The sequence below is a fragment of the Dipodomys ordii genome, unplaced genomic scaffold (assembly GCF_000151885.1).
Source record: "Dipodomys ordii isolate 6190 unplaced genomic scaffold, Dord_2.0 Scaffold93, whole genome shotgun sequence".
Taxonomy (NCBI): Eukaryota; Metazoa; Chordata; class Mammalia; order Rodentia; family Heteromyidae; genus Dipodomys; species Dipodomys ordii.
Genome location: NW_012267309.1, coordinates 2,547,802 through 2,573,964, shown reverse-complemented (window position 1 = coordinate 2,573,964; position 26,163 = coordinate 2,547,802). Strand labels below are relative to the sequence as shown.

Below are 26,163 nucleotides of genomic sequence, written 5' to 3'. Positions count from 1 at the left end.
TGAGGACCTGGGGACAGCCTGCAGATCCAAGGCTTAGAAGACAATCTGAAGTATGCAGTCTGACAGGAAAAACCCAGTGTTTGAGGGCAAGCCCAGGGCACCTAGGCCATGGAAAATAAATGAGGGCCTAAGGTGGCTCTAAGATGGCCCAGAGCCACTTCCCCTCCAAAGATACTTCCCAGGGAAAGCTTTGGGATAACTCATTGAGCCTGACATCTGTTTATCCAGTCATATCTATCTATCATTATTAATAAACTGATGATTTATCTATTACCTATTATCCATCTATCAGTCCATTATCTATCATTCACATCTAATATGTTAATCAACTTTATGACACTGTAACAAAATACCCAAGACAATTAACTTAAAAAGAGAAAAGGTTTATTTTAGCTTTCAATGTTGGAGGTTCTAGTCCATGATTTATTGGTTCTGTTACTTTGGGCCTCTGGAAAGGCAGCACATCATAGAATGGATGCTCATCTGAGGAGCCAGGGAACAAAAAGAGAGAACAAAGAATAGGTTGGGGTCCTATAATCCTCTTCAAAACTATACTCCTAATGACCTAAAAACTCTCCATAGGCTACACTTACAGGTTCTACCATGTCCCAATAGTGCCACCCTACGTATGAAGCCTTTAAGACATGGACTTTGGGAGGACACTTAACTATACCATGGCTCTCATGATCTATCACTCTTCTACCCACCCATTTAACCATCCACCACCCTGTCTATCTGTCTACATAATCAAATCCCTAGTACAGTAAAAAGGTAAAGGAAAACAAACCTGTCTCACTCAGGCCTTCATGGCCACTCTTAGCCAGAACCATCCCCACCTACCACAGCATCCCCACCTCACTGACTACCATCAGGGCTCATGCCCAGGCTGACTCTCTGCCTAGAACATTCTTCCCCACCTACTATGTAGTGACTACCCCTCCTGTCTCTCTGGGGGCTCCCCTCACCTTGGCAGGCTCATCTTGCCTCAATCACCAGGCTCCAGGTTTGTTGACAGCCAGGTGGCCTCAGTGCAGAGAGCACCTTGGTGCCCACTTCAGCCCAGCAGAATGAGTTCCCCCCATGTTAAAGGAGGAACTAAGCCATAGGTTGGCCAACATCCGGCTGTCGACACACAGGTGGTCAATGGTCAGTCTAAACCAGGGACCCTGGTGGTAGGGTGGCCCTGAGCTAGGCCTGGGCACTGAGTGGTGCTGGCTCCTTCCACAGTGTGCAGCCAACTCTGCCTGTCTCCTTTGGAAGCATGTTTCAGGGCCATTGAGACACAGCTCTAATTCTGGCTTTTTAGTGGTTAATTGGAGAGAAGTCTCACACTTTCTTTCCCTGGGCTGGCTTCAAACCAGATCTCAGCCTTCTAAATAGTTAAATAGTTAGAATTACAGGTGTGAGCCACCTGTACCCACCTGGCCCAGATTTTTTTGTGTGTGGGGGGGGGAGGGGAGGTTGTTTTTTGTTTGTTTCTTTTCAGTTTGGCTTATCTTGGAACACACTGCACAGACTACTTTTCATGGCTCACTTCCTCCCAAAAGGAGGAACAGCAAGCTAGACCCTATTTTCTATGGTTATCAGCATCTCTTTTCACTCATTTCCTCACCCTTTGTTTTTCTTGAAGGTTTTTCTTTTGTTTTCTGTTCTGAGAGCATTGCATTCTATGTTGTCCAGGCTGGCCGAGAACACTCACACGCAAGTGATCTCTTGCCTTTTGGTAGAACAACAGGCATACAACACTATGTCCAGGTTTTTCTCTGGAATATCTTTAAAGCATTCAGTTTCACCCATAATAACATCTGCTCATCCACCACTTTAGGAACCTGATAGGTCAGCCATATTTGTGACCATCTTTTTTTTTTTTTTTTTTGCCAGACATGGTGCTTGAACTCTGGGCCTGGGTGCTGCCCCTCAGCTCTTCAGCTCAAGATAAGTGCTCTACCACTTGAGCCACAGTGCCGCTTCCAGTTTTCTGGTGGTTACATGGAGATAAGAGTCTCATGGACTTTCCTGCTTGGGCTGGCTTTGAATTGTGAACCTCAGATCTCCCATGAGTAACTAGGATTAAAGGTGTGAGCCACTGGTGCCCAGAATTTGTGACCATTTTAAGGCCTCAGGTTTTAAGAGTCACTCCAGGCTCACTGCTCTGATGGGTGAGGGAGAGATGGGCAGTGGTCTCAAGAGAAGCCCTCATTTCTCATCCTATGGCTTGAGAAGGCTACTTGAGGAGAGGGCAGAGACCAGTGGCAGATGTCCAGAAACCTCATTTGGAAGGGACTAGGTGTGGACACCACACAGCAGAATGCAGAAGATTGCCTCTGCAAGAGGGAATGTGTGGAGAGATTTGGCTAGAAGATGCTATTGGGAGACCAAGGTGGGTAGCAAGGTCTGGGATCCAGGGACAATGGTGGCCTGGAAGTTGATTCCTGCTGGGCGTAGGGCCCCTGAAGGTGGCTCTGTGTCTAGGCCATGCTCCTGGGTTTCCTCCTACTCCCAAGAACGGAGCAGTGCTGAACACCAATGCAGGCCAAAGAATAGACTTGAAGCAGAGAGGCTTCCAGGACTTAGAATAATGCAGACCCATGGGGAACAGTGAGTGCTAGAACTTGGCAAGGAGCAGACAGCAGGCCATTGCACATGTGACTGAGGACATGGGCGGCAACTGAGGTAAGGGCGTGTCTGTTCCCAGGCTTATGATGCATACTCCTCTTCTCCAGCTCCCTGGGGGGAGAACAGTCAGAGTCCAGCACCAGAATTCCAAAGGCACCAAAGTGACTTAACAAATGTTTTAGGTAGCTATATGGCGCAAGCCACCCCTTCTCGAGTCTCTGAGATCCCAGCCTCTCTGCCTCCAATTCTCACCCTGAGAGATGCTGGAACATGCTCAGCTCAACAGTGCCAGGGAAGGCAGCCCTAGCTGGAACTACATGCTGATGGTCCTGCAGGGAGGGGACAGTGATGCAGGGAGGCATATGAGCTTTATTGTCATTCCTGATTAGAAAAGTAGAGGCCTGGACCCCTAGGAGGGGGACTGGGGCTCTGCCTGATCACTGCTGGTGGAGGGTGTGGGTAGGGTCTGAGGCTGCTTCTTGGTGACCACCAAGCCCAGGTACTGAAGAGGGAGCCAGAGGCTGATGGTCAATGCTGGCTGTCCAGTGTCCCTGGGTTAGAAAGTGGCAGAAGCAGTGCAGCAGTCACCAGGGTGGCCTGGGCAGGCCTCACGGGACATGGGGATGCTGGTGCTTTGGCAAAGGGAGGGCCAAGTTCTAGTCCTTCTGGAATATCCTGAGACAGAGGCCAAAGCAGACCCCTGATCTGGCCCATGCAGATCAGATGTGTGTCCTTTGGTGGGATGTGACCATTTCTGGATACTAGTCTCTGGGTCTGTCCAGTTCTGACCTTCTGGGCTCACATTCAGCCCCCCACACACAGGGTAGGGCCTCCCATGGTCAGTCACAATCAGCGCGTGTCTCAGGACATGGCCCAGCAAAGGCCAGCTTGGGCTTTGGCCCAATGGGAGTACTACACATGGAGCTGGAGTAACTTCAGGACTCGAAGTTTCTGGGGGCTGGGCTGCGGGACAGATGGCATTCAAGGTTCTGGAAAGAAGAGAGAAGAGGTGTGAGGGCTGGCTGGCCCAGCCAACAATGTCCCAAGCTGGTAGAGGCCCTGAGTCCATCCAGGTGACCAGCCACTCAGATACGTGGACCCTAAGACTGAGAAGTACAAAAGACCTGTCTGACCTGAATGAGTCTGCAAGGCTCTCTAGGCCCTTAGCTCATTCTCTGAAATACACCATCCCTGCATCTCTGTCAAGATTTAAAGGCATGGCCCAGTATGGACACCAGGGCCAGGCAGGAGTGACCTCTATTCTGGTAGCTTCAAGTAGCAGTATATACAGTGACTCTGGACTTGGGGTCTCTGGGGACAGCCCTGAGGGCACCAATAGAGGAAAAAGGCCATGTCTGTGAGCCAGTAGGCCCCAGCAGAAAAGTTGGGGCCTGGCTAGCACAGGACCAATGCTTAAGGAAGAGCCAAGAACTGTGTCAGGCCACACAGTAGGTAGCCTCACCCTGAAAGGCATGAGGACACAACACAGGCTGACATCCAGAGACTCTGTGGGAGGATAGCTGACTACAAACCTGAGTACTGGCTGAGCTGGGAATCAGACACCATGTGAGCCATCCAGATCCTTGGCTAGCAGGAGAGCCTCAGGCTCTGGACCAGAGCACTGGGGTAGTGTGTCAGGGCAGCCCCAGCCTCACTTACATGGATTACAGCACGCATGGCCCCAGACCACAGCCACATGGCCTGTAGTATGGGTGGCCTTAGCCTGAGTCACCCAGACCTCTCTATTCAGCCTGTTCCCAGGCTGAGCATCTTCAAGTGAGCAATCACTCTGAGCAGGAACAGTGGGTAGGGCTGAGCATGTTTATGGGGCTCCTCAAGGAGAAGCAGGAGTGATGCAGACCCTTGGGGCAAAGGATGAACAGATGGAGTATTAGACATCAAATTCTATCCTTTTCAGAGTGGGAGAGACCACTTGCTCAGGTGAGAGGTCATATAAAACAAGCAGAGCCTCTGTCCCTGTTCTCAAGAGATATCAGAAATTCATGGTGGGCTGGCTGGCTGGGTGGCTGGCTGGGTGGCTGCCTTCCTTCCTTCCTTCCTTCCTTTCTTCCTTCCTTCCTTCCTTCCTTCTTTCTCCTCCCTTCTTCTTCCCTCCTCCCTCTTTTCTTTCATTCCTTTCCTTCTCACCCTTCCTTCCTCCTGCTTTCCTTTGGTCCTTCCCTTCCTTCCTTTGAGATAGCATCTTATTATATCCCAAGCTGGCCTAGAACTTTCTATGCAGCCTAGGGTGACCTCTCACTTAGAATCCTTTTACCTAAACTTCCTGCATGGTGAAACTATAGGTGTGTACCACCATCTCTAATTAAGAAATTTCATTTTCAAGAAATGTGGAAGAAATAGCTGTATTGTCAAAGCTCATAGAAGTCACAAACTTTAGAGACCATGATAATGACAATTTGCCCAATGAAGGTTAGAATGTGTTTGTGGCTTTAACTAAGTATCAGTATCTCATAATACTATTAAATCTGTGAAATTTATGTAATCACTTAATCACAATAAAAAAATTAAAAAAAAGAAATTTCATTTTTTCTTTTTCTGGGGGGGGTCCAGTTGTGGGGCCTGAACTCTGGGCCTGGGTGCTGTCCCTCAGCTCTTCAGCTCAAGGCTAGTGCTCTACCACTTGAGCCACAGCGCCACTTCCAGCTTTTTTCTTTGCTTATGTGGTGCTGAGGAATCAAACTCAGGGCCTTAGCATGCAAGGCAAGTGCTCTACCACTGAGCCACCTTCCCAGCCCAGAAATTTCATTCTCATACAAGCTTTCCAGATGTTTAAATGGAGATTCCAGAGCTGAGGGTATAGCTTAGTAATATACCATTTGCCTAGCATGTGGGAGGCCCTGGATTCCCTCAACACCATTAAAATAATAAATAAATAAAAAGCATGCGTTTCCTCAACATCCCACTGAACCCCGGGCAATCCATGTGGAGAGCCTGGCAGTGCCAAGCAGGGATCATGTGGATATGAACAAGGGTGCTCTGTCCCAAGAAGGGGCTCAGGGAGAGCTAGCTGGAGGCTTAAACACCCTAGAAGCCTCCCAGGTGGTGGCAAATAGTGGGTCCCATATTCCCTTCCCAGCTTACCTGGATTCTCTATTGCTGGGGTGCCATATCTATCATGGGCTTTTGGACCCCAAAGGCTGTGATAAAGATGTTGACCACCACAATGATGAATACCAGGCCCGTGGCTAGGTTGTTCAGGAAGTCCAGCTTGGCATGCTTGTCTGGGTTGTTAAGATCATACTTGACTGTGGGAGAGAGAAAGGGGATAGTGCTCAGGGCAGCTTAGACTGGGACTGTGTTGAGTGGACATTATGGACCCCAGCCAGATTTAGGGTAAGAGAATTTTTCCCCAGAGAACATTCACTTGTTGCCAAAACCCTAACTTGGGTGTTCTTACCTTCTATAGCAACCCTTTCCCCCACCCTCCATGAAGAACTGAAGCCTAGGTGATGAGCCTAAGTCATGTTGCTCATGGATATCAAGTCAGATGAGAGCACTTAATCCTCTCTCCCCAAGGTGCAACCATTATCCTCATTGCACAGATTGAGAAACTGAGGTCCCAAAAGGGCCACTCACTTTCCCCAGCACACACAGCCAAGAAGCAAAGCAACAGGGATGTGGCATCCTGCTGCTTTGTTGAGGATGTCCCCCCTGGACAGAGGTCAAGGATGCCATGGACATCCTCATCTCCTGGCCTAAGGGCTCATCCTCACTTCCTGGCCCATCATCCCCTAACCTCCTGCATAACTGGACTGCTCTTTACCACTGGACAGTTGTTCCCAGAGGCTGGCCCCAAGCTAGGGCTGTGAGGGCTGGCATCTCATGTAGCGAGCCCTGAGGCCTCAAAGAACCAGGCACACGTCTCTGCCCCTACTTTGTACATGGGGAGGAAGAAGCCACATCCTGAACTACAGGTCTGGCTGAGAAGAGGTGGGCCCTCTCAGTTCTGGGGGAGCAGAGTGAGGCAGGTGGTGGACACTTGGGGGTGGGGAGCCACGTAAGGAGATATCAGGTTCCTACCGAGGAAGATGAGCAGTACACCCACGCAGATCTGCAGCACCAGGGAAATGGAGATGAGGACCACTAGGGGCACAAAGAAGTCAAAGGCAGGGCCCTGCTCCACCACGGCCTTCAGCTGGGACGCATTGGCCATCAGCAGCGCAACATCCAGCATGCTCTCGGCTGCACTCTTCTTGTTGGCGTAATGGTTCACATTGAGGAGCCGGTTCCTCAAGCCCCAGCGGGAAGGCTGTGGGAAGGGGAAAGTCAGTAGGGCAGGGGGTAGAATGGGGCTTGGGGAGAATGCAGACGGATACAGAACCATATAAATACAGCCCAGGACAGTGCTTATTATACAGCCTCTACAAAACCTTTCTAGGTAATAAGGAAACAAAATTGCAATTGGAGCACACAGGTGGAAAATGCATAAGCCTTTGTCCTACTGCTGGTGGGGAGGCAGGTGCGCATCCTTGTCCTGAGACCTGGGCCTTCCTTCCCCTTAGGGTCTGGCTTCTTCCTGGTGCTGCAAATGGAAGTGACAGGTGGGTAACAGTTTGTTCTGCCCCCACAGAGAGTCTACTGGTCCAAGCCTAAAATACACCCTTGGCTGATGGAGGCTAAAGGTCAATTCTGCCTTGGTGACCTAGTGGAGTCCTTCAGCAATGCCCTCCAGGATGACTTGGCCACCCCTGCCCAGCCACAAGCTGCTCACCGGTGTGCACACCAAGAATTCTCCTAGCACACAGAGGCCTGAATATCCTGCATACAGTAGTGCTTAATTGCTCCCTGAGTTTCCATAGTAATTGCAGAGAGACAGCAGTTCTGATCTCTTCTTGCAGGGTGAGTATCACTTGGTAAGAATCTTCTACTCTGTTTGGGGGGTGATCCCAGCCCCTTCCAAGGCCTGGAGGCCAATTTCCTGGGTCACTCTCTCACCTCTCTACACAGCCAGTCAAGAGAGGCCTTCAGAGCCCTTCTACCCCAAATGCCCTTCTGTTTCCAGGTATGCTCATGTTCTGAGGCCCTGTCTAGGATGCTGTGGGACAGGAACCCTTCCTGCCCAGATCACTTGCTTTCATTTCAAGATACCTCTGCACAGCCAGCTTCCTTTCCATGAGCCAGTCAACCCTCTCAAACTACCCCTTTTAGGCCCCTTCCTAGGCACCCAGGAAAATCCCACCCACTCTCAGCTCTGGCCCCCTGGCTCCTTGCACTGCAGAGCCTACCCACACTGCACTGCAGCTTCTAGAGCTCAGGCATTGGGTTTGAGACAGTGGCTGGGGAGCCAGTCTCCTGGGGCTGTCCAGGAGATCTTGTTTCCAATCTCATGAAAGATGCATGAGAGGCAGCAGCAGCAAACTAACAGAAGGTAGGATTCTGCTTTATGATATTTTAAATTTTAAGGCTTGTATTTGTTTGACTGTTTGAGACAGGGTCTCACTGTGTAGCTTGGATTGGCTTTAAACTATCCAAGCTCCTGCCTCATCTTGAGTGCTAGAATTTAGAGTACCTGGAAGGCAGGCTTGGTGGAGGTAGACACAGGTGTGTTAAGGCAGGGCTGGGGGGGAGGGGGGAGAGGAGGGAGAGATACAGTTGAATTCTGTATCTACACTTGGACTATCCAACCATCTATCTTTGGTATCAGTTGTTCTCTGAGGAGCTTGCTTGCTGAGTAAGAACTCAAAATGGAAACAGAGAAAGCCAGCCACCCCCCTCAGTTCCCATCCCCAGCCCTGCTCTGGTGTCACTGCAACCATGCACCCAACCTAGCTCACTCCCAGGGAAAACAGCCCCTCCCAGGATGTTTATTTTTCTCTGCATAGCCCTGAAGTTATCCTCAACTCTGTCCTCAAAAGGTCATCGCCTGGCCACACCCCAGCACATGTTCTCCTGTGTGTAGTGCATCCAGAGGTCACTGGTCTACAGTGGACAGGAGCTCCTTCCTATTTTTTTTCTCTTTCTCTTTCTTCTTCTCTTCTCTCTTTCCTTCCTTCCTTCCTTCCTTCCCTTCCTCCCTCCTTTCCTTCCTTTCTCTCTCTTTTTTCTTTCTTTCTTTCCTTTCTTCCCTCCCCCCTCTCTTCCTTTCTCTTCCTTCCTCCCTCCCTCCCTTCCTTTCTTCCACCTTCCTTTCTTTCTTGGAGTCCTGGAGCTCCAACTCTGGGCCTGCACACTGTCCTGAGCTCCTTTTGCTCAAGGCTAGCACTCTATCACTAGAGCCACAGCCCCACTTCTGGTTTCCTGTGGTTAACTGGAGATTAACTACAACCAGCTCCAGCTGCCTTCCAACTGAGATCCTCAGTTCTCAGCCTCCTGAGTAGCTAGGATTACAGGTATAAGACTCTAGCACCCAGCTTCCTTCCTAAGAGCCCAAGTACCTTCCCTCAAGGCTGTCCTAATGTTCACCTGGGTCCCCAACCCAAAATATGTCCTTAAGACACCAAAGCCTAACTTCTCTTAGCCACCCAGCTGCCCAGCCCTTTTTAGTAGCCCCTAGGTATTGAATCCAATTGGAGGCAAGGTCATAGTCAGCCTCCTGGAGGCACAGGTGCAGACCTGTGAATTCCTACATTTTAGGGAAAGGTCCCATATCCATATAGGTACACACAACACATACACATGAGCATACGCCTATAAAACACACAAAAGCTCACACACATGCACATATATATCCACTCCTCACATACCCACATCTATACCCAACACACAAATGCATGCATGCACACATATCCACACACATCCATAGTCACATACCCATGTATATACATATGAAATGTGGATGCACTATATGCACATAATATATGTACACATATGTATATACACACACACATATAACACATATGCACAATTCTTTGTACACAAAAGATGCACGCACATTTTGTACAACTCGTGCATGTGTATGTACACAACACAACACATATACACAAACAGATTCACATAAACTCACATATACACACCCACAGAGGCGCATGCACACATTACAGCATATACAAACTACATGCGCCCACACATAAACATGCATATACCCTCAGGCCAAGTATGTTCACCTTTGGCTGGAGGAGTTCCTTTTTATTCTTAGCTCTTCTGAACCGATTAAGAATTTCATGGCCACAGGGTCACAAGGAACAGTCAGATCTATGAATGAGCACCATCAGCAGTAGAACCCCGTGTCCCCACTTCCCACCTCAACTCTCAGCATCCCAACACAAGAGCCTGTGTCCCTGCTACCCTTGTACTCATTTAAGGTGGCCACACAAGTAAGGACTGGGCTGGAATTGAAACTCAGGCTGTGGGGCTCAGAACCTTTTTGGCTGATACCACCATCCCCTTGGGCCCCATAGAGGGGGGCTAGAGTACTGACACCTGAGGGATTTAGCTCTCCCTGCTCCAGGCTCAGGATAACTAGTCCTCCTAGTTCCATGGAACAGCCTCTCACAAGCCACAGACTGTGAAGCAAATACCTGGGGATGACTTAGAGCCTGGGACCCAGCGGAGGCCTCGATCCACTACTCCCCTTGCTGAAGGGCACTTCCTGCCCATCCAGCCCTCTGCTTCCTATTCAGACTGTATGAGATAAGGGCTCCAGACCCAGAAGCTAAGGAAGTCACGCATAGGGTCAGACCCTGGCTCTTCACCAACTGAGTCTGACCCAGACAGCCAGCTCCTTCTGCTGCCTCTGTCTCCCTATCAGCACATCTGGGGTCATATTCTGGAGCCCTGCCTGCCCACCAAGTGAGAGGCCACATTCTTTTCACCTCTATCTACCAGGAAATGCAGGTTCAGAAGTCCAGGGAACTTCCCAGGGAGGAGTGGGTCAGAATTCAAACCTTAGGATAGATGCCCCAAGTCTATGACTGCCCTAAAATACACACCATGGGCTCCAAAGCTATGTGGCTAGATGGGGAAGTGGACTGCACATCAGGCCTCCAGGGGACCCTGGTCCTAAACCTTGAAGGCGACTCCTGCACATGTGTGTCCTAGGTTGTGCACACAAATGGACTGGGCCTTGATTGAAGCCTGGGCAGTCCAACCACAGGTCAGCCCTGTGGACTTGACCAGGTACCTAGAGCGTGCTAGGAAAACCCTGCCAGGCCTATGCTAGTGACATGGGCAGTAAAGGGAACAAACACCCTGGTTAATGTGTCTCCAAGGCTAACAGGAATTCCCTGAAATCCCAGCAGCATAGGGAGATGGGAGTAAAGCCAGACTGTTTCTTCTAAACAGGAAGAAGGACACTGGAGAGAGGAATGAGTATCATGCAAGGTGCTGCCTGGGTCAGACTGCAGCCTCAAGTGGGGCCTGGCCATGTGCTCCCAAGGCCGCCCAACCCCACAGCTGAAAGGGAGGCAGGGAAGCTGGGACATTTGAACCAGGCCTGCTGAAGTCATGGTCCAGCCTGATCTGGTTCTGTTAGTCCTCTGAGGCTTGGATAGGGGACCATGGCCAGGCTTACAAATGAAATATATGCCAGCTACCTAACCTTTGGAAGGGTGTTCCCAGAGTGGGTGCCACTCCATACCTCCTTTACCATTTGCAATCCCACCACACACAGTAGGGTGACTGCTCTGTGACTCAGTTTCTTCATCTGTAAAATGAGCAGACAGGGACATGGAAGAGACATAGCGAGGCAGGCTCAGAGGTCTTAAGTCTGGGCACACTGGTAGGCAGCAGGGCTGGGATATTCCTCCATCCAGAATGCTCGCTCTGTCCATTGTGACAGACTCCAGCAGTAATCCCACCAGCTCAGAAGTAACAAACAAAAACAGCATTAAAGGATAGTCTGGACCCTGGTCCTCCTGGGCTGAGCAAGTCCAAGGGGTAAAGGTGTTGCCATGGATGACCATCTTTCTGGATAAATCCTGGCTGACCCCAGCTTTGCCTGTTCAGAGGCACTGCCCTTGGGGCTCAGTCAATCACCAGAAGAGTGTGGAGGCAGTGTGGACCTGCCTGATCCTTGGGTATCCCTTGTCTGACCCATCTGCCTTGGAGAAGGAGTTGTTACACCCCACCCAGACCAGGACTGGCACAAAGACAAATGTTTGGGTCCAGAACTGGATCTGGAGCCAAGTCCTCTGAGGCTGTACTTGCCCATCAGACCCAGAAAGTGGAACCTACGGGGTCTGCAGCTCCATTTCTGAATTCCCCGCAGGAAACGTAGCCCCTAACAAACCGTAGGAAGTGTGAGAAGTGAGGTACCATAGCAGCTGAGCTGACAGTGGACTGGGCCAGACTCACTTCCTGTGGGTGTGGAACTGACCAGGAATGACCCACAAGGCCTGCCAGGGTTGCCTTTAAACTTGGCTAAGAACCATGTAAATCCTGCCCATCTCAAGATGTACCAGGCAAGCAGAAAAGAGAGGAGGAATTTCCCCCAGCCACTGAGGCCATGCCGAGGCTGACAGATCAGCAGGCATGTCAGACACAGTTCCATGGCCTGGAGGCCCAAGATGTGGTCCTGGAACCTTACCCTGAAGGCTGTGAAGGGCAGGAAGGTGGAGCTGGCACTAGAGGGCTGTGTCCTAGCTGTATCCCAACCACCACCCTCCAGTATCCAGCACAAAACTGTGCCCAGTGTATGCCCTAGGCATCCACTGTGAGGTATTTCCACATTAGAACTGCTGTTTACTATTCCTCTGCAGCCAGCCCAAAGTGAGTTGACTCAAAGAAGAAAATGGCCCATTCTCTAGACACTAGCAGGGGCTTATCTGAGGGTATCTAGGTGTCTTGCAGGTAGTAGAGTATAGGTAGAGGAGCTTCCCTGCTGCCTGGGCTCAGTGGACCACCATAGAGAGCACCTCTGTCTGGAAGGCAGAGTGGCAACTATTCTGAGCTATAACCACCTGGGAAGTGAGCAATGCTGCCCCATTTCATAGACAAAAATCTGAGGCTCCCTGGGAGGGGGGAACCCACACAGGGGAAGGTGCTGTCCTTTTCAATCCACTTCCTGATGTCACTACCAGGAGAGGGGCTCCATGCCAGCCAGGAAGAGAGCTGCTGCCACTGTATGCTAGGTCCTGCTCCAAGCATTTTCTACATCAGTCATGTGGTTCTCACCAGGGCTGTTACTGGGGGAAGCATTATTATCACCCCCATTTCACAGATGAAAAAATAAGGCATGAAGTGCTGCCATGAGGTGCCTCAAATAGCAAGGTGGGGTTCTGAGGGAAGGCATTGAACAGAGATTGTAAGACCAGCCACTCCTTAGGAAGCTCCAGGGCTCCATGACCTGGAATGGGCCCTCAGGCCTCTCCTCTGCATTCTGGCCTCCCACCCCAGCACCTGTTACCCAGTTCTGCATGTTCACAATGACCTAGCCTTGAGGCCATTGCTCCTGCTATTTCTTTTGTGCAAGAGCCCTTCCACTAATAGCAGAGGACCAGACCCGTCCACTGCCCTCCTTGCCCTCTAGGGCCAGTGCTAACAGCCCACCTCCATAGAAGGCTTCCTGACCCTTGTGCTCCCCCTCAGTGGCCCTCCAGTCCTTTGGGAATTTGCCTGAGCTGTGCCTCTCACCATTCTCTGAAGGTAGATCAGGGGCACAGTGATAAGGTTACATTTCCCTTCTAAATCTAAGATAGTGACCCCTGATCACTCAACCCAGTCTCTCCAGAGCCCAAAATGCACCCAGACCCCTCCAGAAGTGCAACCCACCCTGCAGCCTATAAGACAAGCAGAGACAGAGCTGAGGGGAGGAGACAGCCAGGCAAGGCCAAGCTTGGATAAGAGCAGAACCCTCCAGCTTTCAAACCAGCTTCTCAGCCACCTGTGTTGCTGCATTTACTTCCCATTCATCTTTGAAGGTGCAAAAGGATCATTGTTATCCCTTTTTAAGACAATATATAGAAGATCCAGAGAGCTGAGTTGACCACCTTAAGAGCACACAGCTAGGGGTGCCCCCTGCCCCCTGCTCCAAAGTGCTTACACATTGATAGAGTCAGGGCCCAGAGTCTTGACACATGGACAAGTCCCGAAGTTTCTCTCAGTCCTCAGTTTCATCATGTTTCATCCTGAGACTCCAGGACTATTCTCCCACAAATCTGCCTGAACATGGCTGTCCCTTTGGTACTGTCAGAGCACTGCCCACCAACACTTACACAGAATGCCTGTCCCAGTCTGATTCATATCACAAGGGAGCAGGGAAATCCCAGCAGGGCACGGTCTCCACCCCCCCATCACGGGGAGGGGGGGGGGAGGGGGATCGAAAAAGGAATGTCCAAAGTCAACAAGTCGCTGGCTGGCTATGCCAGGATGGTGCTAAGGATTGGGTCCTAGGATACAGCACCAGGCCATAGGACTCTGGCCTGGTCTGGATCCTTCCGAGAAACATCAAATAGGGAAGGTCTGGATGGGGACAAGGGTGAGCCACCAACAGGGGGACAGGAACCACCTTTAGAGTCTGCCCATGACCACAGCCTTCCTAGGGCCCCAGGCTCTCCTAGGCTGGAAGCCTCCCAGGGCTGTGAATGCGGGGGAGAGGGGTGTTCCGCTTCTCACAGGCAGGCAATGGGGCTGAGGCACAGAGCCTGGGTTTCCCCCATCGGGGCAGCATTGACTGTGTGGTCAGTGACGTAGCTGTCTGCCTGCCCCTGGCATGTAGCCCAGAGGAAGGTAACTCCTCTCCACTTTCCCCGGAGCACGCAGGAGAAGACAGCACCCCGAGGTTTAAAGTTAGAAAAGAGGTGTGGAAGGCGGCAGGAGTCTCAGAAAGGGGACACCGGCAGTCCCCTACCTCGTAGTCTGGGGCCCCCACAACTGCTTGGCCTGGCCTTGGGTGGCAGCTCCCCCCCAGGCCCCTGCTCACCTGCTGGGATGGCTCCTGGGGCCGCCAGTCGCGCCCCAGCCAGACAACAAACGGGACATAGCCCGGGCGCTGCACGGTGATGGACGCCACCCGGCAGTGCAGACCACGCACGCACCCGGCCCAGCGCCCACAGGTGCCGGCGAGGCCGCGGGTGCAGGGCCCGGCGAGGGCGGTACCGACCAAGGTCAGGCTGGGGGAGAAGCGGGGGGGGGGTCTTACCGAGGCCTCAGGGGAGCGGGGCGAGCCTGGGTGCAGCTCGCCATTGAGCTCGTACTCTTCGGCGCCCGAGTCCATAATGTGGCCGCCCGATTCCATGATGTGGCCACCCGGGGCACCTCTCGGCAGGCCTCCGTGTGCTCGCGCCCCTGCCGCCGGGTCCCGGCTGTGTGCCCGCCCCCACGACGCCAGGCCCCCCACGGCACCACGCCTAGGAGGCCACGCCCCCACGACGCCACGCCTCCTGTCGGTCTCGCGTATCCGCGTGCAGCCGCCCTCAGACTCCGCCCCCTCTGGGGCGGGGCCCGGGGCTGGAGGATTAGCTCCCTGGCGGAAGAGTTCCGCGATCAGCGCCTCGGTAACTAAAGTGCCGCACTCTTGGGGTCCCCCAGGACCGCTTGGGCATGGGGACGCCAACCATGTGGCTGCAGGGTGGTGGATAAGACATCTGAGCTTGGGTCATGAACACTTTATAAAGTGAGACCCAAACCCCAGCCATTTTCTGGCCACTTTGTCAACTGACCTGCCTCCCGTGTCAGAGTCCCCCTCCCTGAAACAGGGCGAGCCCTGACACGACAGGTCGCTCCCCACAGTGCGGGCCGTGCACACAGCATGGTGCACGGTGTCAACGGTCCTTCCAGCTCTGTTGTCTCCGAGCCACCTTGGCTCAAGGCTACCCAGTCCAGGGACCTTGCCTGTCCGGCCTAGGAAATGGGGATAGGAGGGCTTTCTGCAACTGAGCTGGGGCCAGAGGGAGGCAGCGCTGTGGTCCATAGAGAAGCAGCCTCCGTATCCTGACTGTGGCAGTACAAGCGGCCATGCACCCGAGGATGGCAGCCCTGCGCTCAGGCCAGCCCTGGACAGGCCGAGTTCGTCGACCCCTTGGCTCAATGAACCTTTGTTTCCTAGGACATTCTGAGACGTCTCCCTCGTGTGGGAAGCCAGATAAGATGCACTGGGAGGAAAGGAACATCACCTTCCAGAGTAGCAACAGTTGAGGAGTTGGGGGCTAAAGGCCAGTGTCGTGTCTCCTCCCTTCTGACCCTTACCTTACTCCCTGTCTATCTGCATTTTTACACCCCTTCGTCGCCTATTTCTCTCCCAGACATTCTCTCCCAGTATCTGCTGATACTTTCTGAGAAGTCTAGCTGGGACCCAAAGCTACCACACAGTAGCCCAGTGGGCTGATGTTAGTTGCTCGCCCGCTCTATGTTTTACTTTTCCCGCTTGTGCCTTAGCCAAGCTGGGATTTGGTTAAAGTCAAGTGAGGCTGACCTCATTGTCCCTCCTATAAGGAAACTGAAGAGCAGAGGGGTTAAGAAATAGTGATGATCCAGGATGTCATGGCTCCTGCATGTGATCCTGGCTACTCAGGAGGCTAAGATCTGAGGATCATGGTTTGAAAAGTCCATGCAACTTTTTTTTTTCAGTTGTGTGGCTTGAACTCAGGGCCTGGGCCTGGTTCCTGAGCTCTTTTGCTCAAGGCTCTCACTCTATCACTTTGAGCCTCAGCACCACTTCCTGTTTTCTGGTGGTTAATTAACCTCACTAGGACTTTTCTGCCCCAGCTGAATTGTGATCCTCAGATCTCAGCTTCCTCAATAGCTAGGATTACAGGGCAGCGGTTGGAATCTGTGAGACTCTTAATCTCCATTTCATCAGAAAAAAACAAAACAAAACTGGAAGGGAGCTGTGGCTCAAGAAGTAGAGTGCTAGCCTTGAACAAAAAAGCTAAGAGACAATGCTCAGGCCCTGAGTTCAAGGCCTAATAGTAGTACACACAAAAAGAAAGAAAGAAAAAGATCCCATTGGCGGTAACGGAGGCTGGATCAAGGCATCAGGAACCTGCCCTATGGAACCCACAGGATAGACCTGTATGGGGCTCAGTGCTGTGCTTTTAAGAACATCTCTGGGATACTGAAGATGAAACATATTTTCTGGCAGTTCATCAAGGGAAAAGAGGGTCGATGAATGCAGTCATTATACTCAAAGTACATATCTGAATATGAAACCATGTAACTTGAGGGAATGGGTAGGATTGGAAACGTTGGGGGAGAATGATGAAAGGGGTAACATTGATCAAAATGTACTTATAAACTGATTTGTTGGCTTGAAATCCCTTTGTACAACTGCTTGGAGATAATAATAATAGCCTGGTGCTGATGGCTCAAGCCTGTCTGTAATCCTAGCTATTCAGGAGGCCGAGATCTGAGGATAATGGCTCAAAGCCAACCCAGTCCGTGAGATTCTTACCTCCAATTAACCACCAAAAAACCGGAAGTGGTGCTGAGACTCAAAGTGGTAGGGCACTAGTTTTGAGGAGCTTAGGGATAGCACCTAGGCCCAGAGTTCAAGCCCCATGACTGACAAAAAAAGGGGATAATTATAGTAATAATAATAATAATAAAGAACTGATCTGGGAGTTGGGTAGGCTCCTTCTTTTCCTGATATGTAACTGAAGAAATTCAGGCAGAGATGGGAAGAGATTCAGTGAGAGGCGCTTTGCGCAAGAGGCCACGTTCAGAAATCCTAGAGGCTTTTACTGCCCTCAGGAGTTCAGCAGCTTATTTCCCTGTCCCCTGCCTCCCCTCACTGGACATTCTCAGAGGGCATTGGAACCTGGGGCCTACCCTGCCTGGTGGTCCCCTCAAGTTCATCTTCCTGACCTCACTTCTGGGTGAGGATGATAAATTTAGTAAGTGAAACCAAAGGCAAAAGCCCAAAGAATGCAAGTCATTCTGGGGAATTTTTTTTTTTTTGGGTCCGGTCATGGGGCCTGAACTCTGGGCTTCAGCTCTTCAGCTCAAGGCTAGCGCTCTACCACTTGAGCCACAGCACCACTTCCGGCTTTTTTTTTTTTTTTGCTTATGTGGTGCTGAGGAATTGAACCCAGGGCCTCAGGCATGCAAGGCAAGTGCTCTACCACTGAGCCACCTTCCCAGCCCGGGGAATTTTTTTTTTTTTTTCAGAAAAAAAGAATCTTCTGCTCACCCCTATTCCAGACCAGGCTTGTGCCTTGGGTCACATCGGTGCCATGTGGGGGGAGGGGGTGTGAGGTAGAGGATTGGCCTCTGTTTCCTCATGAGTTTTATCTTTAGTACTTTGCTAATCTAAGCAGCCTAAGGGACTCAGGGTATGTGAGGACTACCCTGAAGCCTGGGAAACTCACTTTGACCATAGTCCCCTAAGTCCCATAACCCACGGGCTAGACTATCAAGCTTCTATGGAGCTTGACCCTCACCCAGACAGGAGGCAGGGCTATGAGGGCAGGGCAGGGCAGCAGGCCTGTGTCCACCCATGATAGTTTGGCAGAGGGCCTAGCACTTCCACCTAAGCCAAGCTAGAAAGGAGCCATTTTGGCCCACTGTATGAATCAGTTTTTTGCTGCTATGACAAAATACCCAAGAAAAGCAGCATAAATGATGAAAGATTTGTTTTGGCTCTTGGTTTCAGAGTGTCCAGCCCTGAGGCAAGTCAGAAACAGCAAGGCAGAAGGGTGTGACAGGGGAGAGCAGCTCACCTCAGAGAGACAAACACCAAGGACCAGGACAAGATAGAACTGTCAAAGGCATGTCTGCAAGTGATTTACTTCTTCCAAGAAGGCTCTACTTTTTTTTCCCCATCACTTCCCAATAGTGCCATGCAATTATGATCAACTGATAGATGAGTCCATAATTAGGGTAGAGCTTTCATGATCTGTTTACCAAGTATTCAACACATGAGGGATTTTTAGGGGGACACTTCATTGTCAAACCATCATACTTTCTTTGTGGTAGAGGAAAATGAATCCTAGAAAGGAGCAAAGTATGGGGGGAAGACATTTGGGACAAGCTGAATGTGATGGCTGAGAGGCCTGTGGACCTACCAGGCCCCATTGGTGCATATCCCGCCCCCACCCCCTGGGGGGGGGCTGTTGGCAGTTCTAAATGAGAAGGGGCATTATTCCCCGGAAGATTTTGACATAGCAACTAGGAATCAGACTCTACATTTGTTTTTGGTGCTGACTCTGGGGCTTGAACTCAGGGCTTTGGTGGTTCCCTTGAGCCTTTTTGCTCAAGGCTAGTACTCAACCACTTGAGCTATAGCTCCACCTTTTTGGTGGCTAATTGGAGATAAGAGTCTCACTGACTTTTTCAGCCCAGGCTGGCTTTGAACCACAGTCCTCAGGTCTCAGCCTCCTGAGTAACTAGGATTACAGGCATGAGCTACCAGGGCCCAGCTCAAGACTCTGCATTTGTGAATGTACTTGTTGTTGCTGCTAGAAATCTGGGCAAAACTTTCTCCCATTGTCCGTCTATGGGATGGAGGTGGCAGTTTTCCCAGGCCAGGCAGGGCCTCCTTTGTCCACGGCCCTTTCAAGGGAGTATCATACAGATCTCCCACCTCTGCTGTGTCATTCCCCTTTGCCTGTAAGATGGTCGTCTTCCTGCTGTGCTCTGGGCTGTTTACCAGACTCTTCTAAGCTGGATCCCACCCAGGAGCAAGCCTTAAAGGGACAGTGCCCATCTGTTTCCTGTTGCCCGCCTGTTTCTGAGTTTTGGAGAGATGATGAGCAGATGAACTGTCCACAGTCCACTGGCCTAAGCCAACAGTCCATGGGGAAGTGATCACTAATGTCCCTAGGAGAGACATAGGAACGAGAGGCCCCGTGGGGGGAAAGCTGAGTTCTGTCTGATCTAGCAGAAAGACACTGTTCATATGCTCAGCCTGCACACACAAACACATCTGTATCTGTTCCCACAAGGACACTGGGCCTTTGCTGAGCTGCCCAAGTTCAGCGGCTCAGGCTGTGTCCCTGGCTCTTGAGCAGTCTGTGTCACTCTGAAGCTAGTGATTCATCTGGGGTAGCCCAGAGGTGGCTGCTCAGAATGGGAATGGGTAGCTGTCATCTGAGTGTCCAGAGACCAAGCCACACTTGGGGCCTCCCTCTCGAGTCACACAGGAGATGGTCTCACACACTCAGGACTTCCCACCTCTGCGTGCCAGGCTGTGAGTGCCTTTGCAGGGTTTTTGAAGCGCTCCCTCCCTCCTCCCATCCCAGGAGCCAGTATTGAGCACACTATAGTGAGAAGCACAGAGCTGCCTCGTGGATCCTAGAGATCAAAGATGACAGCTCACGCCATTAGAAATGAACAGTTGGGACAGTCTTCATGAGTCAGAAGCTTTCGGAAGGGACGTGGCTCCTGTATCTCTGAGACATCTGGAAATGAGATATGTTTCCATCTCTCAGAGGGAGAAAAACCAGGAGGAAGAGATGGCATGGCTTGTCCCAGTCAGCTCAGCTCCTGCCTGGGCTCTGCCCCCCAGTTGCCCGTTGGCACAGGCCTGGTGCCAGAGCAGCGAGGTGCTGCCAGCACAGGCTGTGGCCTGTCATCCCTGCCTACCCAGGGAGCCTGGTATGTGCCCTCAGGAGGCTGAGACTTACATTTCTAGAAGGTAGTTCCAGGAACTATAGCTCCTACTTAAGTTACTCACAGAAAGGAAGGGGAAGGCAGGGTGGGTGGCCTGGGAAATGGACTCCCATTTCCAAAGCGACAGGGGAAGAAGTCTGACCTCAAGGGGAGCTGTGCCCCCCCCCCCCCCCCCCCCGCCACCTCCATGCTAGAGACAGGACAACAGAGGCTCCAAGAGCCAATGGATCTGCCACAGTCACCAAGTAGGGCCTGATGGGAGCAAAAGACATAGTTAGATCAAGTGTGGTAGCAGGGACAGTAGGTGAGGCGCAGTTATGTGGTGTTCCATACTGTCTTCCATAGAGAAGCAGCATGCCCAAGGCCGCCCAGTGAGGCAAGTTGCTCTAGAAGGCCACTGGACAGCAGAAGCATAGTGGTAGACATCTACCATACAGAGGTGACTATGTGGCTTTCTGCCATCAGAAATATGATGCAGCTGGGCACTGGTGGCTCATACCTATAATCCTAGCTATTCAGGATGCTGAGATCTGAGGATCGGGGCTCAAACATAGCCCAGGCAAGCAAGCATTTGAGACTCTTATACCTGATTAAGCACCCAAAAAAGTCGAAAGTGGAGCTATGGCTCAAGTGGTAGAAAGCTAACTTGATGCAAAATAGCTCAGGGACAGTACCCAGGCCCTGAGTTCTAGCCCTAGAACCAGCAAAAAAGAAAAGAAATATGATGCAGCCATCATAGAGTGAGCACGAGCACTGTTGGCTTAGAGGGGTCAGTGGTCCTATGGCAGAAGACAGGGGAAAAATAGAGAGAAGTCTTAGCTTCCTCTGTTGAGCCCTGGACCTATGGCTTGCTCCTGCCCATTTGTACCTCTGTTTCTCTATGGGGATTCCCAAGGGCCAGGCTGGGACTGATGTCCTCTTTGGATTTATAGATGTAATGTTCAAGCAACACTCTATCCCCAAGCTGCCAGAGCACAGGCAGGCTTTGCACTCATTCCCATGATCTGTTTTCACCTAGTCCCTCAAGCTGACTCCAGACTTGAATTCTGCAATGGATTCTCAGGTTCAGAGCTATGTTTTCCAGTCTCCCTGGCAGCTAGGATGTACCCTTGTGGCCATATTCTGGCCACAAAAAGAGCATTAAGGGAAGGGACTTTAAAGAGAGAGTGTTAAACACTTCTTCCTTCCTGATATCTAGAAAGTGGGTTAGACTGGCACTAGTGGCTCATGCCTGTAATCCTAGCTACTCAGGAAGCTGAGATCTGAGGACCTTGGTTCAAAGCCAGCCTGCATTGAAAAGTCAGTGAGACTCTTTTTATCTCTAATCAACCACCAAAAAGTGAAAGTGGTTCTGTGGCTCAATTGGTATAGAGTGCTAACCTTGAGTGAAAAAGCTCAGGGACAGGACCCTGAGTTTAAGCCCCAGGACTGCCACAAACAAAACAAAGCAAAAATGGACCAAATCAGACCACGAAGAAACTTTGAGCATGCAAGCCTTGCATAGCAGAACCACAAATAGAGGAAGGCTATATTCCTCCATGGCGGAAGCGCAGGCACTCTGCAGCCTCCTACCTTCAGACTTCTAAGAGCAAAACAAGCCGAGTGCCAGTGGCTAACGCCTGTAATCCTTGCTACTCAGGAGGCTGAGATCTGAGGATCGTGGTTCAAAGCCAGCCAGGGCAGGAAAGGCTGTGAGACTCTTACATCCAAGAAGCCACTCAGAAAACTGGAAGTGGCGCCGTGGCTCAAGTGGTAGAGTGCTAGTCTTGAGCTGAAGAGCTGAGGGACAGCGCCCAGGCCCAGAGTTCAAGCCCCATGACTATAAAAATAAAATAAAACAAAAACAATCTATCTTGTTTTGAATCTGCCCTGATTTTATTTTCTTCTGATATTAGGTTTCACTTCTAGTTTGAAAATGCAAGTTATTGAAGTAGAAGAGTACCACCAGCCTTGAGCAAAAAAAAACAAAAACAAAACAAAACAAGCAAAAGTTCAAGGACTTGGGTTCACATCCCAGTACGAGCACAAAATAATAAATAAATAAATAAAAGTAATAAAGCCTTCACTTTCAGATGCTGTCAGGTTGAGGATTAAGTTAAAATAAATAAAATAAAATGGAAGCTGGGTGCTGGTGGCTCAGGCCTGTAATCAATCCTAGCTACTCAGAAGGCTGAGATGTAAGGATCTGGGTTCAAAGCCAGCCCAAAGAGGAAGATCCCTGAGATTCTTATCTCCAATTAACTAGCAAAAAGTTTCAAGTAGAGCTGTGGCTCAAGTCGTAGAGTGCTAGCAAATAAAGCTAAGGGACAACACCCAGGTCCTGAGTTCAACCTCTAGTACTAGCACACACACAAAATATGTAAGTTGTATTGCCTTAGGCCACTAGTCATCCTAGATCCTTCTGAGGACCTCCATGAAGTCCCTCACTCTGGCACCCTGTACTCCTTAGTCCTTGCCCTCTGTCCTTTCCTTCCCCTTCCTTTTATTCTATTGAGTCCTTTCTCCCTCCCTTCCTGCCACCTGAATATCTGCCCTGAGTCTCCAGGAATAGCTCCTGCTGGTAGCATACCTGTCCCCTGGGGTCCCCTCCCCCCAAATCTGGGGTCTGCCTTAAAAACCAGTGTCCTCTCCCCTAGCAGTTCAGCCACAATCAGTACAGACAGGAAGCTGGTCAACCTCAGAGCTGAGATACACTGACCCTCCCTCCCTGCCCAGTGTCTGTCTGGGGCACAGCCTGACCATGACCTCTGTCCAGCCTCCAGGCTCGGTGCCCAGGCATCCTCTTCCTAGCCTGCAATCAGCAAACCACTAATGACAGGGGCTGCCCAAGGCTCTTTATTCTTGGCCCCAACCTTGACCGCTCACTCAGGCCATGAAGCTACCTATCCCAAATGTGGAAGTGAGGGCAGCCGGCTGGTGGGGCAGGTGGTCTGTGGTTTTGTAAAAAGACAAACCTGCTGGCAGAGCTCTCATCTGTGTGTCTCCTGCTCTCTCCCAGGCTGAGCGATTGGCCCTGACATGTCTGGGGAGCTGGCTGGGTGCCATGATGAGATGATGTCTCCTTAGTAAAATGGCTCAGTGCTAAGCACACAGTCGCAGGGACCCCATGTGATATCAGTAGGGCCACACCACTTACCAGCCATCCCCTCTCCCTGTCTTTCTCTGCCCAGGTCCAGAGACCGCCTTCCTCTCCAGGTCCAAACACCTCCCTGGAAGTCCCAGGAAAGTCCCAGGAAGTCCCTCACTAGGCTGTCCAAGGTCCAGAGCCTTCTCTTCTCTCCTCTGCCCTCTCTTTCTTCAAGGCCTCCCCCCACTCAGGTTCAGGGGAATGAACCTGAGTTCATTCCTGCTGGCCCAGGCTGCTGGGACCTCCAGAGCTGAAGTTGTAGGTGTTCTCCCCAAGAAAAGGAAGAAGAGGAGTTCCCACTGAGCTGGCTATGGGCAGTATGCAGTGGATGCTGAGCTCTAGTGTGGGGCGTGCTGTCTCACTATGGGGTAGTTGTGTCCAGAGGACAAGGGACACCAGGGCTCTGAGAGCTGAGATTGAACGGGGTTCTGTCAGTCCATCCTGTACATCCTTTGACCCCTGCAGTCAGGTGCTTTGAGCCATTTCATGACTCTAACAATTTGGTCAGGCTGGCAAGTCCTTTTTTTTTGTCTTTCCCAGAGGACTGTGGCCCCTCCTCAGCCCTGAGACCACTCCAGCCCGGCTCTTTGGAGACATCTGTGCAACTGACCCCAGAGTTCCTGGTTCGAGGCTTTAGGCCAAGGCCAATGAATCCCTTTCTCTCCAGTCTTTTCCTGCCCTGTGGCAGAAACTGGACAGTAGTCAACCTCTAAACTTACCCCTCATACCTGTGCCACCAGAATACCATCAGCCTGGGCCTGGGTATTCTTGTCTTTGGGGTTGGGCCCATAGGTTCAAACTTACATTAGGACCGCTGGATAGGGAGGGCCTGGCTCAGTGGCTCATGATTACAGAGTGGTGGTGGTGTGGGGGGTGGGGGGATAGGAGAAAGTCTGAGAGGCCCTATCTCAACCAATTGCCAGGCATTATGTTATACATCTGTCATCCTAACTATAACACCTACCAGGGAGATAAAGGTAGGAGGAGGACCTCAGTCCAGAATAGCCTCAGATAGAGGGGGGCGAGGGGGAGAGAGGAGATTCTACCTGAAAATAGCTAAAGCAAAATAGGACTAGGGAACAGTTGAAGTGGTAGAATTTCTACCTAGCAAGTGTGATATCTTGAGTTTAACAAAAAGGGCCCACAGGGGGCAACTTGCCAGGCTTATCCTGCATTTCTACCCAGGCCTAGAGATGATGGTGCTGCCAGCCAGGAACCCACTGGGTGAGGGCACCTTCAGAGCCCAGAAGTGGGGCCATATTGCTAATGGACTGGGTGGGGAAAGACGGGTTTAGGCCACTCTGGAATAGAGCTAATGGACAGGCTTGTGCCAGCACCCTTACACTTACCTTTATCCAGATTCTCTCCATAGGGAGCTGGTATCCACTGCTATGATTCATAGGTGCGCCACATTTAAAATAAATAGCTTGAAAACACCATCTTTAAGTACCTTCCTTGAGTAGATCTGGGAGGAGAAGAGCCTAGGGAAGGACTTGTTCCAAGCCACCTGGGTGGGCAGATGAGTGTGTATACCTGTTGGGGTAATTAGGATGGGCTGCTTGTATTGACACCAGGTCAAGCCTTGAGCTGATGGAACATTAGCCTATCAGATATGCAAGCAGTGCCTGTGTGTGTCTTCAGGACTAGAAATCTTGGAAAGTACCAGCCCAGGCCACCTTGTGTGTTAAGCATGCCACCCTCAAACAAGAGGAGACTTTTACTGTACCCTTTGTCCTCTGTCCCCTCACACATCAGCACTGTCACCTACTCGGATGACTAGGATGTATGCTTTAAAAAACGGAATAGAAGCTGGGCACTATGACTCATGTCTGAAATCCTAGCTACTCAGGAGGCTGAGATCTGAAGATTGTGGTTCAAAACCAGCCTAGGCAGATAAATTTGAGAGAATCTTATCTCCAGTTAACTAACAAAAAGCCAGAAGTAGAGATATGGCTCAAGTGGTAAGGCTCCAGCCTTGAACCAAAAAGCCAAGCAAGAGCATGAGGGCCTGAGTTCAAGTCTCAATACCAACACCACACACACACACACACACACACACACACACAATTAAACATGTTGTCTCAATAGTTCCCTTCCCAGCATTCTCAAGTCCTGTTGGGTCAGTGACTGCTCCTTTCTTTCCTGATTGGAAGGATGTCCTATCTAAGGGAGACCTAGAGAGTCAGGAGGAGAACCACAAGTAAGAAGCCTCTGGGATGGGCAACAGGGTCTAGCTACTGCTTAGGGCTCAAGGTGTCTGAGGCATCTAATGGGGTAACTGTCTTATTTGAGGCAGGTCCAACCAAGATGTGAGCTCTGGATGTGACCCACTGGTTGCTTGTCTGGTCTGTGGAGATTGCTGGTGATTTGTAAAGGCTGTAGCCTCCCTGGCGGCTCCCCCAATCCAGGTTTCCTGTCCATGGCTCAGATGACGTCTGCACTGGCAGGGGCCGGGCCCGCAGGCCTCTGTTGCTGGGCAGAGCCCAAGGGAGTATGCAGTTGCTTTGGGTGGAGGGCATCTCACAAGTGAATGAGAACCTTCCAGTACAAAGGGGCACTTGTGGACCAGGATGGCCCATCTCCACGACACAGGGAAGACAGAAATAGCCTTTCACAGAGTGCCAGCAGGGCTGGGCTTGTCTGCTATGAAGGGTGTCCAATTTCCAAGCTGGGCAACCTGTTCATGCTCACTGGTGAGCTATTCACCCATCTTGTGTCAAAGGCAACATGTACGTCTTTCTGATGAAAGAGAGGACAGAGAGACACACATAGACAAAATAACGGAGGCACCAAGGCAGAGGAAAACAGACAGGTAGAGTGAGAAACAGGGAGGATGGAAAAAAAAGAGGCAGAGAAGAGAGGAAGACGTTGGGCTCCAGTGGCTCATGCTTGTAATCCTAAATATTCAGGAGGCCGAGATCTAATGTTTGCAATACAAAGCCAACCAGGGCAAGAAAGTCCATGAGTCTATTATT

General features: G+C 51.1%; 1 protein-coding gene and 1 long non-coding RNA gene across 2 annotated transcripts; both read right to left on the bottom strand.

The window, feature by feature from the left end:
• Window positions 1–367: 367 nt before the first annotated feature.
• On the bottom strand, window positions 368–1,343 carry LOC105993206. Its single transcript, XR_001175441.1, has 2 exons — window positions 966–1,343; window positions 368–483 (listed from the first exon to the last, which is right to left on the bottom strand). It is a non-coding gene; the product is annotated as an uncharacterized LOC105993206 (long non-coding RNA).
• A 1,622-nt stretch (window positions 1,344–2,965) lies between these two features.
• Window positions 2,966–14,828, bottom strand: Ninj1 (ninjurin 1). The gene is made up of 4 exons (XM_013026450.1): window positions 14,654–14,828; window positions 6,658–6,886; window positions 5,719–5,882; window positions 2,966–3,605 (listed from the first exon to the last, which is right to left on the bottom strand). The coding sequence occupies exons 1-3, from the start codon at window positions 14,747–14,749 to the stop codon at window positions 5,728–5,730; spliced, it is 480 nt and encodes a 159-aa protein (XP_012881904.1). The 5' UTR covers window positions 14,750–14,828; the 3' UTR covers window positions 2,966–3,605; window positions 5,719–5,727.
• Window positions 14,829–26,163: the final 11,335 nt, after the last annotated feature.

Bases quoted from the DNA above. Each gene is read 5' to 3' on its own strand.
- Ninj1 (XM_013026450.1), bottom strand. From the start codon at position 14,749: ATGGAATCGGGCGGCCACATTATGGACTCGGGCGCCGAAGAGTACGAG. The intron at 6,887-14,653 runs GTAAGACCCCCC...CCCTTCCCACAG, and splicing joins CCCGCTCCCCTGAGGCCTCG to CCTTCCCGCTGGGGCTTGAG. The intron at 5,883-6,657 runs GTAGGAACCTGA...TCTCTCCCACAG, and splicing joins TGTACTGCTCATCTTCCTCG to TCAAGTATGATCTTAACAAC.